This window comes from Lissotriton vulgaris, chromosome 9, assembly GCF_964263255.1.
Source record: "Lissotriton vulgaris chromosome 9, aLisVul1.2, whole genome shotgun sequence".
Lineage (NCBI taxonomy): Eukaryota > Metazoa > Chordata > Amphibia > Caudata > Salamandridae > Lissotriton > Lissotriton vulgaris.
Window position 1 is genome coordinate 784,590,374 of NC_141697.1, and position 13,957 is coordinate 784,604,330.

The following is a 13,957-nucleotide window of genomic DNA, read 5'->3' on the forward strand; positions in this document are numbered from 1 at the left end:
TCCGGCACTCAGCTTTAATTCCACCCGTCTCTCTATTCGGCCGTGTTCCACCGCCGGGCCCAGTGCTGCTGCGTCTGCTCGATCTCACCTGCAACCAGCGTTGCTTCCTCAAACAGGGACAGCAGTCTCACCGGCCTCTGTGGGTCCATCAATGGTTCCTTCACTGGAGCATTTTGTCACCAGTTGCCTCCCCTCGGCCGCTCGTCTCGTAGCCCGGTCTTGGTCTTCGACGATGTGTACGCGGTCTTCCTTTCTGCCTGGCAACCTGCCCCGTCGTCCACACAGTGTATAGAGCGCCACTTCCGCTCCTTTCTGCCACCTTTTCTCCGGTTTCTGGCCGATACACATGGGAGTCGGGGGCTCTGGGGTTGTATTTTGGCTTTTCAACTCCTATGCAGGTCCGGATCAGTGTACGGAGCTTCACTCAAGTGCGGCCATTACATGCGGCTCCTAACCACGCCCCCAATGTTATTTATTTTAATATTTTTAAGTTAATACATTTTCAAAATAAATACATTTGTCTTATATTTTAATTGTCATTAGTTTGTACTCGTTAACACCAAATGCAGATGCTACATTTTTTTTTACAATTCAGTTATAGTGCCTTGAGCATGTGTGTGTGAATAATGTGATGAATTCAATAGTGTTAACATAAAAACAGATTAGAAATTGTTAATCAGACAATGGCAGCTTGATCCTTCTATTAAGCTTTTGCATCAGGTTTCTCAACTCTTTGCATGCCTTTACTTTATGTGATAATGATTATGTCCCTGCCCTTTGACATTGTCAAAAAGGGACAGAGAATGGATGAAGTTAAAATGATGCCCCACCCTCAAATAAATTCTGCGGACGCCCATGCCCCTTATATTTGTAGTTGCTTTTGTCAATCTGCCATTCTGGGTGCACAGACCCAGGTCTTCGAATCCAAGCCTGGATACAAGAATCTATATGCTTGAATCCAGGCCCAGATCCTGAATTCAAGGATCCTGATCGACAGATTAAAGAGTAAACAGGAAAAACCTAAAATTTGCTCTGCATAGCCAAAGGGCATCGTCGCTAGTTTATAGGATGGGTCCTGGACCCAGTTTATAGGCCTACCTACCCAAGCGCCCAGAGTCACTGCACACAGACAGCTAATTTAGGTGGGATCTGACCCTATACCCAGAGCCAGCTGTGCGCGGCTCTGGTCATTCACAGTTACTTCAGTGGGATGGGGCCTGACCACTGGATCTGATATTGTTGCGCATGGTCATAGGCCTCACACAGCTGGTTTAGGGTGTATGAAGGCTGGCACATCGTACAGCCATAAGATTCATCCAGAGGCTGCTGCACACAACAGAATGTACGTACAGCTGACTTGGGAAGGATGGGAATGAGTGCTGTATACCATAAATTAAACACTGAACAACTTTGCAGAAAGTATGTAATGGCTCTCTGTACTCAGATGAAATTAACATGCATTCATAAAAACTTTAAGAATTCCATAAAAAAGCACAGTTAAATTTGTATTATGGTTACAATACAAAATCCACTAAATGTTCCCATTTGTGGTTTGCTAAACAAGCATATCTCTCACCCTTGTTGCATGCAGCTTATGACCACACACAACAAATATAGATAGACAGACAGACCGACAGACCGACAGAGATAGATAGATAGATAGATAGATAGATAGATAGATAGATAGATAGATAGATAGATAGATAGAACCAAGATACAAGAGCCCTTTAGGGAGGACCTCATTCCTCATTTGTATTGTAGCATCCCAAACTTGAAGTGCTCTACCTAGAAGGGCGTGGTGTGCGGGCAGTCCTTAATTTGGGCTGGTGGTTTCCGGGGCTTAGCACCAGCACTTTTGACAGCCCACCACATGGTGGTGCTGTCTGTCTAATTTTAACATGAGAACAACAGTGTATTTCATAATTCATTATGCATTAAAAATTAATAACACCTGCAGCCCACGCCATTCTTATCACTTTGGGAGACCTGGAATCGTCTGAATTGTCCCACTTGTAGGAGTTTGATGGTTAGTAGTTGTGTTGGTTCTGTCATGGGCAGCACTGGTAGGTGTGTTGGCAGTGGGTGGTGGAAGGTACAGCGGCCATGTGAGAAGGGCTCTAGCACTTACATTTTTGCAAATTAAGCGCTGTGTGCTGGGCTTGATTAAGACTTATTTGTAACCGTGATGTAATGGTGAAGGAGGGGGCTAACATGTAATCATAAAATTCCCAGCAGATAACTTCCTGGAATCATGCAATCTCTTGCCTTATTCCATGAAGACAGGAGAAGGGCCCCGTCCCTGCACTCCCTAGCTCCTTCCTCCATTTGAAGACGATCTTCCATACTGCAGCCCTCATCAAGAGATAAAAACAAAATCCACTAGACGATCTCCCCAATAAGAGTAGTAAACCTCGCAAATAGTGATGAAACACATTCAAACTCTAAAAGAGGTATCTAATGACTTTCAAGTTTCATAATCTTAAATAACGATAAAGCTGTGCCCCCTAAAAAACACTTGCTCTTCTTGGGTATCCGTCCTTCCGTGAACTTGCTGCATGCTGTCGGAGTACAAGATGTGTCCTCTTAAGCCGGGTCTGATGAAGGTGACCACATCTGGGATCGCCTTGTGTGACCTCAAGCCAGCTGATTGTCTTTAATAGTAAAAAAAAAAAAAAATGTCCTAATACATAAGTGAAACTATTCCTTATACATTACATTTGTCTGTACTTTTGTATCACATCTGTTTGTACATTGACTGCAATCGCCATTGCAGAGGAAGAGTTCCTGGGCCTCCGCCGCCTCCCAAAGACCATGCCTGCTCAGACTGTACGCGTAGCCCTTAATGAGAGCCGCAGTCAACGGAAGAACTGCGACTGGAGGAAGCTTGGAGTGGCCAGTACTATAAAACAACAGGTATGGAGTAAGTCCATGACTGCTTTATCCTCTTTATTGGATCCCTCTGGCTGCCATTTTTGTTCTCTCCCTCTTCATTTCTTTTTCTTCTTCCAACTCCTTCCTTCCCACTCACTCGTTTCTCTCGCTTACCTCTTCACACACCTGTGATTCTCTCTTTGCCTTCATTGCCTTGCGGCGGAAACCCCAGGCCTCATACTGCAGTCTAGCGGGCTGTGGACACACTGGGAGAGATACCACTCTTGACACTTTTAGGCTGGACAGTCATTTCTCCTCACAAGAAGGCCATGTGGGTTTATGGTCAAAGTAAGGAAAAAAGATACCACTTTTAATGGTGATTATTTTGCTGGACTATGCGGGCGTGGCTGCAAAGGGATTGGTACAAATGGGTGGTTTGAGTAAGAGGTGCAAAGCAACAGTGGCTAGAAGGCAGATCAAGTAAGGAGGATACACAAGGGAATGGAAGAGGAAGCAAAGGGGTGCTTCTGCCGTACAAAAGGGAATGCACCACCAAACATCCCATAAGAAAGAAACGCATCCAAATTGCAAAAATTATTGTTTTGAAGTCTAAGTGTAACATTTTTGGTTTAAAGATTTTGAGGAAATAGCCCACCACCTTCTGGGAAGTTGTAAGCACTCCCGTCCTCTTCTCATACTAAGCGGGCACAGCATTGCTCAAGGGTGTAAATCCTTAAGCACACTATTGCCGACAGTTCTGCTATGGTGGACTGAATTGCCATAACTGTGGGAAGGGGATAAGACCAGAAACAGTCGCAGTGTTGGTGCTGATGTCGAATTTATGATCCACTATTAAGATCCCATGAGCACGCACTGCTTTCCCGTAACCATGAACCCTGCTCTGTGTTCATTTCTTCCAGGGCCAGTGCGCTTCATGCTGGGCTTTCTCTGCTGCTTCCAATATTGAATACCTCTGGGGAATAAGTGGAGCGCCAAGGACCGTCTCAGTGCAAGGTATGTCTTCTCGGTTGCAGTACCCTTGTGACTCAAAGTACACTTTATAGACCCCCTGTTCACTTTTAATTCCCATATTTCTTCGGCGTCGCCATTTATTGTTCCTGCCCAAACTTACAAAGGTCCTATCTAGCTAGGCCTGTGTGCAGTAGGGCACAAAGGTGTCTATGTCCACCTTATATAGAATAGGGCATCCCAGGGGTACTCGAGCCTTTGTATGCATGTGATGATTGTATAGCCAGTCAGCAAGGGGACGCTGAGGTACGAATAATGATTGGTTGCATGGAGGCAGACTTCATTCGGTCTCTTTCATGGCTTCTCGTGACCCTTGGACTAATTCATCTCCTCCTCAAACCTTAAGCAGAAGGTTGCTATGTGGAAGGACCTTGAGGGACCCCCTAAAATATCCACCTATCAAGTCTGTCTTTTGGCCCGCTTGCTATCCTTACTAGAGATTGGTGGAATGTGATTTTAAGAAAAATCTCATACAAAATAAAATCGTATAATGTTTTTATTACTGTAAAATGTGCATAACATTCGATACATTGTTCGTGACACAAACTTCCGGCGTATAAACTAAAGTAAAAGCTACTGCTTACATAGTCATTAAATATGACACGGTGTCTTTTTCAGCAAATAAGACAACAACATAGATTGTGTTGGGTCGGGATGGCCCCCCCGGGCCCCGAGTCGTTGGTAACAGCTGTTTCACTACAAAGCAGGCACCCTGCCAGTCGTCTGCAGTATTCCTCGTGTTGGTAGAGCCCGTTCTGTCTGTAGGAAATCGCAGACAGCGTGTAGCATAGGCTACATAACGTGTACCACAAAGGACCGCAGATGTCAAGCAGCTTTCATGTGTTTTTTCGTTTCCAGTTTATGTGGATGACCCAAAGAGAACTTACCCAACTCTGATCGCCACCAACCTCGTTGCCAGAGCTTCTCATGCAACACCTTATTTAGGAAATGTACAGTCCGGTCCTCCTGAAACAGTCCACCACGCCCTAGAACTCTCTGCGACGTTGCTTACCCTCTCTTGCCAACTCTGGGACTGCAGGTCTGGTTCCCATCCTCTGCCAGCTGTGGTCAGGCCAAAGGAGTTTTGTTTCCCACCCCAACTCGCGGAAAGGAGCAGGCGGGGAATGTGTTTTCATTTTTCTGCGAGGCGGGAAAAAAATGTCATCACGAGTGCACCTGACAGAAACTGTGTCAGTCGCATGATGGGGGTGGGGGTGAGCCAGCCGGCGTTCCTCGACATCTGAGAAACATTTCCGTACTCCAGGGTTGCCACAATGATTCGAAGAAAAAAAACACAGCGACATACTCAAAAAGTCAGACTTGGCAACTGTTTTATGGTCTAGCTACTTCTTGGGGAACATTTACTAATATTTCACGCAACGCAGCACGGCAAACCAAATTACTGTGCTGCGTTCAGTGAGAAGAGAGCAGGACAGAGCCATACCCAGGAAGATAGTGCAAAGGCGAGTGCATGAGTTCTAGGATAGATTTTGTACTGGAAGGATAGCCTTCCAGTACCAAACACTACACTCACAGTCAGACATATAGGGTCACTTTTACTACTTTGTATGCGTGCTTTACAGTACAGCACATATGAAACACTTGAAGAAGGTCCTAATTTGCACCTGCCTCAAGCAAGTGTCATTTTTGGGTCCATACTCCTTACATTGTTAGTAGATATGGAAACGCGTATCACGCATGGAATACACCCTGGATGCAAAGTAATGTGTTACCTTCAGGCTGGCTTTAGCTTTGGTGGCGCTCGGTGCAACAATACTTTGTACTTAGAAAACATTTTTTTTTTCACTGCAGCAGGTTTTTAAAAGATATTTGAATCAAGACTCGAAATGCAAGCATGGCTCGTTGGCTTTGGTAGTGCTTCAAAATCTTGCATTCTTTAGTTGTCACAATCTTTTGTCAGCCTGTGCCGTATTCACTAAGTAAATTACTTCTGAAGGAGCAAACATACAGATGAACATTTTGAGAAAATTAAAACCCTTCCTTCCCGCAAATGACTTCAGATTGGCAGTACAAGCACTAGTATTCCCCAGACTAGACTACTGGAGTACAACTCTCTGCAGAATTCCCATATCTACAACAGCCCCTTTAAGAGCTTCACTCAAGTCAGCGGCCAGGCTCATCATGGGTTCTAAAAGAAACTGCCTCATTTCCCCCGACCTTAGAGCCCTCAATTGGCTACCATTCGAAGCAAGAATTCAACTAAAAATCGTTTGAATGACTCACAAAGCCCTTCATCACAATACCCCAAGTTACCTGGCTGAGAAACTGTTGCTCTCCTGTGGTAACAGATCCTCCAGAAGTTCCAGCACTCTTCTTCTGACACCACAACGATTTGCTAAAAAGCAAACCTACACCCGGGCCTTCTCTGGAATCGCGCCAAGGTTCTAGAATGCATTGCCCCCCAGAAACCAGACTGAATCCTTCTACTGTCTCTTTAAGAAAGAAGTAAAGACTCTACTCATGAGTAAATTCGCATGAACAATGTATCTAACCCTCATAACGGATGTTTGTATAGCAGAACATAACTATGCCATACAGTGTTTTTTTGTTCATCTTTCTTTCCTTGTAAAGTGCTCTGATACCCGAAAGGGTCTTGTTCGCGCTATATAAAACCTTCAAAATAAATAAATAAACATCTAGGTGCAAGTATACACTTTTTTGCTGTCCACCTTTTCCGATTGCAGATTCACACTGAAGTGTAGACTTATATATTTTAACCCCCTTAGTTCATGGGATGGAAACATCTAAGACCGAATTTAAGAGTGTACAGTTACCTTTAGTAACTTTTCACACTTAGCTGGAAAACATTGCTACAGTGGCTGAGATCTCCCTGTGGGAAAGTATAGGGAAAATTAATGTATTCATTTTTATAAAAATGTAAATATTTTAAGAAAATGTAAAATAATTTAAAATAATAATGTTTAACCCACAACTAAGAAAATAAAATGGTACAGCACATTAACTCTCTAAAATAAATATTAATAATTTTTTAAAATATATTTATTGTTTTTTTCAGCTTATAATAAAACAACACAATAAGATAAAGCAAAACATGCAGTGACACCCCCTATCACCCTCCATGATAAGAAAAACACAGTATTCTAGTTATCCAAATGAAATATCTCACCATATGACACCATGTCGATGCAGGTCTATTGCACTGCCAGGTATTCCAACCCCATTATTGCTTCCTGGTGACCATTGTCCATTAGCGAGCCACCACCCCATCCCACAGATACACCCACCTATTTCTGTTGTGGTCCACCCCTCTCCCACATCTCAAACTTCTTCAGGCAACCCATTCCCTCCTAGACCAATTTTTCCAGTCACAACTGATATCCATTTCCCGGGCCCAACCCTGTAATCTTGGGCTTGCCGCACTCCCCCACTTCCGTGTGATCTCTTTTTTTGCTAATAGAAACCCCAAATACCCCAGGGTCTTCTGAAAAGAGTTGAGATCTAAGTCCCTCACACCCCCAACAATGTCAATGGAGCTTGAAATTTGATTGGCTCCCCAATCGCCATTTCCAGATGAACCTTTACGCCCTCCAAAAACATGTGAATCCTGGGGAACTCCATAGTATATGCAGGAAGCACCCTCCCTGACCACAAGCACGCGGGCATTCATCACTCACTGCCCTACCGATCTTGTGCAAGAGTACTCTAGTATAGTATATTCAATGAGAATGTTAAATTAAATTAAACTGAATCGCGCCTGTATTGCCACCTCCCTCGGAAACTGTAGCGCCTTCTGACACTCATCCTCCAAGCTGTGCACATCCATCTGTAATTCCACTGGCAGATGTGCCAGTTCCTCCTGTGTGTTGTTCATGAGGGTCTTAAAGGTTAATGCGATTGCTTTGATTGTCATATGGTCATCTAGGGGTCGTCGCTCTATGGGAGTCTCCCCCCTAGTGTCCTCATATGGTGCAATCCTTCCCTTAAAAGCATGTTTCAATTGGTAGTATTAAAAATATTGTGAGCTTTCCTCAGGAAGATCTTTTTTCAAACATTTTCCTTAATTTTGATCCTTCAACAACTTTCAACAACAACCTGATTCACCTCTAAGTAAATTCTCCTGTCAGAGATCATGCCAGACTGTCTTAAAAAAATATCTCTTCAGGCCTTGTGGATCCCATGGAAAGCTAAGTCCACTTTCTGAAAATCCCCATAAGGAGTGTATTTATTGTCTGCACCCCTCCCAGAAACCTAAAGAGTGCAAGATCTGTCACACTTTACAAAAGAAACATAGACGAAGAAAATGCAGACGAGGCATGGATCTACTACCTCAATGACTAGAATGACAACAACGTTGATGGTGACAGTGTTGACAGCGACAGTGTCAATGACGCTAGTACAGCCGATGGAAAGATCGGCACATACGTCTTCATCAATGCATCAAGTCACCATCAATGACAGACCCTACCACAAGACCTTCAAAGGCCATATACATTTCAGACAAGAACATTCCAGTGCCAAATCTCCCAGGACACATGTTTCCTAGTAAAGTGTTGCCTTATCCACCAAGGCATTTACTGCGCTCAGAATACTCTAATGGTGATGTTCCCTTCAGAGCTGCTTACAGCCCATCACAGTTCAAAGTTAAGTATCAAGAAGGCTATGATGACGATGATTACAACCAATATAGGGAAGCAGAATATTCATTCTCCAAACAGCCACCCTCTCGGCTGAGCATGCAAATGAAAGATATAGGGAGCTAAGATGGCGGCTGAGTGAGACCTCAGCACTCACCTCCGCATTGCTCGGCTCCTCCAAGGAATGCACACCCGTTGATAATGCGCTCCAGCAATTGATGTTGGCCCCGGTGGACTGTCGGTGCAGGGATTATCCAGGCTGATCGCCGTGGAAGCCACGATCGCATCCTTCCTTGGGAGACGCTGGCTCGGCTGCTTCTCACCGCGCTTGCCGGCAGAAGCGAGATTGACTCGAAGGGAGCCAGCAGTGGGACGCCTAGCAACCACGATGCCAAGGCGAAGGAGGAAGCTCACACGAGGCAGGCAATGGCAGCGCGCGGATGAGCAAGGAGCAAAGCTCGCTCCACTGTGCCTCTTTTCCTCTTGGTCAGGGCCGGACTGAGACCAGCAACCAGCCCTGGCAGGTTGCTTCTCCACCGGCCCTGTTACCCGCAAAGCGCTGCTACAGCTTTTCTTACAGAGGGCCGATTTTGCAGCGCTGCTACAAAATCGGCACTCTGTAAGAAAAGCGGCCCCCTGCTGCCACAAAACCGGCCCCCACCCCTCCAGCCCACCGGGGAAATTCCCGGTGCCCGCAAATGCCAGTCCGGCCCTGCTCTTGGTGACTTCGCTGCAATCCGGGAACAAGCCTGATGAGAAAACGGGGAAAGCAGAGAAAAAAAGGAGATTGTGAAACCAAAACCCGGCTGGAATTCCGGGAAGGCTGGCAGGGGATCACTGAAATAATATCGACTACCAAAATATCGACTACCCAAAATATGGAGGAAAAAATATCTACAACCAAAATATCGAGTTTGTATGTACAAACAGGTAAGTACAAAAATATCGAGTACAAAATATCGTTTACAAAAATATCGTTGTAAAAAATATCGACTTTACTAAAAACAATGTTTAATTACATTAATATAAAAAAATAATTACTAAAATATAATTAACAATACTTAAAATAACTTTAAATAATTAAATAATTAATGAAAGTAAAAAAATAATATTTTTTAATCATATTTCTTAAAACATATATATATATATAGTAACAAAATTTAATTAAATAATAGGCAATATTGTATATGTACCCCAAAAACCCAAAAATGACCCTGAACCCTAAAAATACCCCTTTACCCAAAAACTAAAAACTGACCCTGAACCCTAAAAATACCCCTTTACCCAAAAACTGAAAACTGACCCTGAGCCCTAAAAATACCCCTTTACCCAAAAACTAAAAACTGACCCTGAACCCTAAAAATACCCCTTTACCCAAAAACTAAAAACTGACCCTGAACCCTAAAAATACCCCTTTACCCAAAAACTGAAAACTGACCCTGAACCCTAAAAATACCCCTTTACCCAAAAACTAAAAAATGACCCTGAACCCTAAAAAATACCCCTTTACCCAAAAACTAAAAACTGACCCTGAACCCTAAAAATACCCCTTTACCCAAAAACTAAAAAATGACCCTGAACCCTAAAAATACCCCTTTACCCAAAAACTGAAAACTGACCCTGAACCCTAAAAATACCCCTTTACCCAAAAACTAAAAACTGACCCTGAACCCTAAAAATACCCCTTCACCCAAAAACTAAAAACTGACCCTGAACCCTAAAAATACCCCTTTAATTTAACATAATTAGCAATTAATCAATTAAATTAAATTAATTACCAATTACATTTTAATTAAATAACATATATTATTTAATTACCAATTAATTAATTATTACTACCAATTAATACATTTACATATTTAATTAATTATAATTAAATTACTTCCCACCCTATTCCCCTATAAACCCACAACCCGCTACAGAAAATACATTATTTTAATTTACATAATTAGCAATTAATCAATTAAATTAAATTAATTACCAATTACATTTTAAATAATTAACATATATTATTTAATTACCAATTAATTAATTATTACTACCAATTAATACATTTACATATTTAATTAATTATAATTAAATTACTTCCCACCCTATTCCCCTATAAACCCACAACCCGCTACAGAATAAAATTACACAATAATTAAAAAAATCATTAATAAAAAATAATTATAAAATAAAATGACACTTTTCACACATATTATAACATAAAAACACTATAAATAATTAAATATTATTTTAAAAACTATATTTTTTACTATCTAGATTATATACTTGGATATTTTCACTGTCTATATTATTTACAGTCGATATTACTTCACTTACCTTAAAAACGATATTTTGGCTGTCTATATTCTGTCTAGTCGATATTTTGTCCAAACGATATTTAAAACTCGATATTCTGTCCAAACGATATTTTGGAGTCGATATTATGTCTGTGCACCCTGGCAGGAATTTGCATGACAATGTTGCTAATGGGACAGAGAAATCCAGCGTGTACATAGATTTCCACTCTCACCACCTAAAAAATCACGCTCAGAGCAGAATTGTCCTAGAGCCATCCTGATATTTTTCGGGAACTTCCTACTCAGACAAGCAATATATGACCTAGCTCGTCTGCACAAAAAAGGTTCCTGGGAAGCGTACACATTTTTTGCAAAACAGGTTTTTGCACATGCTACGGTCGAACGGCGATGGAGGCTTCGTCAGCTGATTACACCTTTTCAGAAAGCAGGGGCCCTTGCTTTCCTTCAGAACCCAGCCAAATTGAAAGTGGTATCACAGGGCCGAACCTGGTTTTTTACCTCCGAAATACAGGCGGAGCAGGCACTGAAAGATATTATTGTGGGTTCAACTAGGGGTGCTGGGAACGGTATTGGGAACAATGGCTAATGGGGGAGGAAAAAGGAAAGAGAGAGAGGGAAGGGGGAAAAAAAAACATGACAATGGCAAAGACATTAATAATGATGTATGCTTCTTCTATGATATTTTTCGCTTTTTTTGGGGGGGACACTTGTGGGGTGTTCCTTTGTATGGCCTAAATGTAATAAGTTAATATGATGACATTAGCAAAGACATTGATAATGATGCATGGTTATTCTGTGATATGTTTCCTTTTTCTTTGATTTCTTTGGGGCACTTTTGCTAAGTCTACCTCTTTTTTTTTTTTCTCTTCTTGCTTTTTCGTGGTCCTTTATACATTTGGGGTGCATGAATATTGTTAGTCAAAATGGAGGTAAAAGGGCTGCGGAGAATGGGTGAGGTCGGTTAGACGCCATCGCACAGGCTCAGGATTGAGCCTGGAGGCTTATATTTATTAATCATAATAAAAATAATAATAAGGAAGTTTGTAAAGCGCCTGGTTACGCCATCACGGCGCGTCCCCGCGCTGAGTGAGAGGGATAGTAGAGGAGCAGTTAGCCGGCAGATTGAGACTAGGCAGTAAACAGATATGTTTTAAGCAGTTTCCTAAATTTAGGTTCCGAACTTTCTAGCCTGAGTGATAAAGGGAGTTTATTCCAGTTTTGTGCTGCCAGAAAGCGGAACGAACGGCCACCCATTTTCGCCTTCTTTATGTTTGGAATCACCAGCAAAGTGGTCCCACAGGATCTAAGGGACCTTCCTGGCACATACCTGGTGACCAAATTTCTCAGATATGACGGGCCGCATTCTGAGAGATACAATGACATGTAAGTTGTGTCTTAAACATCACTCTTTTCTTGACTGGAAGCCAATGCAGAGACTCAAGGGCTGGCTTTGACGCCGCTCTTCTGGGTAGCATCGGAGCCAGCCGTGCGGTCGTGTTCTGAAGAATCTGTAACCTCCCCAGGCCCTTAGCTGAGGCTACCAGGTAGAGTAAATTACCGTAGTCAAGACGGGATGTAATGAGAGCATGTATCATCGTCTTTCTGGCACCCAAAGGGAAGAGATCCAATGTTTTCCGCAAAGTTTTTAAGACTCCAAAACATTTCCCCACTACGCGACGGATATGTCCGTCGTAAGAGAGAGTGGGGTCCACCCAGATCCCCAGATTTTTTGCTTCGGTGCAAGGTGTGGGGGTAGGACCCAGACTCGGAGGCCACCATTCTGAGGTCCAGCTAGACTTATCACCACCTACCACCAGCACCTCAGTCTTGCTACCATTCAACTTTAGGCAGTTCTTATCCATCCAGGAGGCAAGCTCCTGCATACATGCTCTAAAATTGGATGCCACAGCCGTAGGTGCCTGGGATAGGGAGATCAGTAGCTGGCTGTTGTCAGCATAGGAAACTACATCTACCCCAAAGGCCTGTACTATCTCTGCCAGCGGAGACATGTATAGATTAAACAGGGTGGGGCTCCGGGCCGAGCCCTGAGGTACCCCTTGCTCCAGTTTAATGTCCTCGGAGTAGTGAGCCCCTTGTCGGACCTGGAAGCTGCGGCCTACTAAAAAAGATTTTAGCCATCTCAGGGCTGGATCTGAGACACCCCCTCTGTTCAGACACTGCAGCAAGGTGTGATGAGCCACAGTGTTGAACGCTGCCCTGAGATCTAACATTATCAGTGCCATGGTGTGTCCCGCATCAGCTCCCTGCCTGATGGTTTCCGTGGCCCTTAGTAGGGCAGTTTCCGTGGAATAGCCTGCTCGAAATCCCAATTGAGAGAGGTGTAGAAGACTAGCGTCTTCCAAATGCATCATAAGTTGTTTATTGGCCACCTTCTCTGCTACCGTAGCCAGATATGGTAGAAGCGAGATGGGTCGAAGATTTTCTAGGATATCCTGACTGGCATTCGGTTTCTTCCTAATGGGCAGAACCTCAGCTCTTTTCCAATTATCTGGCAGCGTATGTGAGGAGAATGAGATATCTAGGACATGTCTGATATAGGGCTCAAGAATCTCCAAGCTTTCCCCCATCACCTTAGGTGGAGCAGGGTCTCTGGGAGAGCCGGATTTTGCACTGAGACAGACACTCCTTAGGTTCTCATGAGGGGGGACTGTGAAGTAATTCAGTCTCAGCCCCGTCTTGCTATCTCCCTATTTTGGAGGGGGTGGGGGGGCTGGTGGGAGCTCAAGACCAAGAGATTTCGAGTACAGGAGGGGTGGAAAAGACATTGTTGTGGGGCATATAGAAAAATATGTAATGATCAGGAGAATAGGACAGGGACATGGCACTAGGCAACCGGTAACAGCTCTAATGATAACATGGCCAAGCTAAAAATTGTTTCACTTAATATCTGTGGCCTCAATGATATCAAAAAAAGGCAGAAGATTGCAGTGGGGCTGCAATTAATGGAAACTAACATCGTTTGTATGCAAGAGACGCATATTGAAGGCTCTCAGCAATATTTGCACAAAACGCTGGGGTATAAACTTATCATTGCTTCAACACAGGGTGTCCGAGCTAAGGGGGTGGCGATTCTAGCAAAAGGTGGGGGGCTCCAATTCAGCAGAGTGTTGGCTG

General features: G+C 43.4%; 1 protein-coding gene across 1 annotated transcript in view; it reads left to right on the forward strand.

Annotated features, from left to right (window-relative positions):
• CTSW (cathepsin W) overlaps positions 1 to 13,957 on the forward strand; it is a 536,072-nt gene that overhangs the window by 217,775 nt on the left and 304,340 nt on the right. The window contains exons 4-5 of the mRNA XM_086938511.1: positions 2,774 to 2,913; positions 3,792 to 3,885. Of these exons, the coding sequence (XP_086794637.1) occupies positions 2,774 to 2,913; positions 3,792 to 3,885 (234 nt within the window). The remainder of the gene's footprint in view (positions 1 to 2,773; positions 2,914 to 3,791; positions 3,886 to 13,957) is intronic.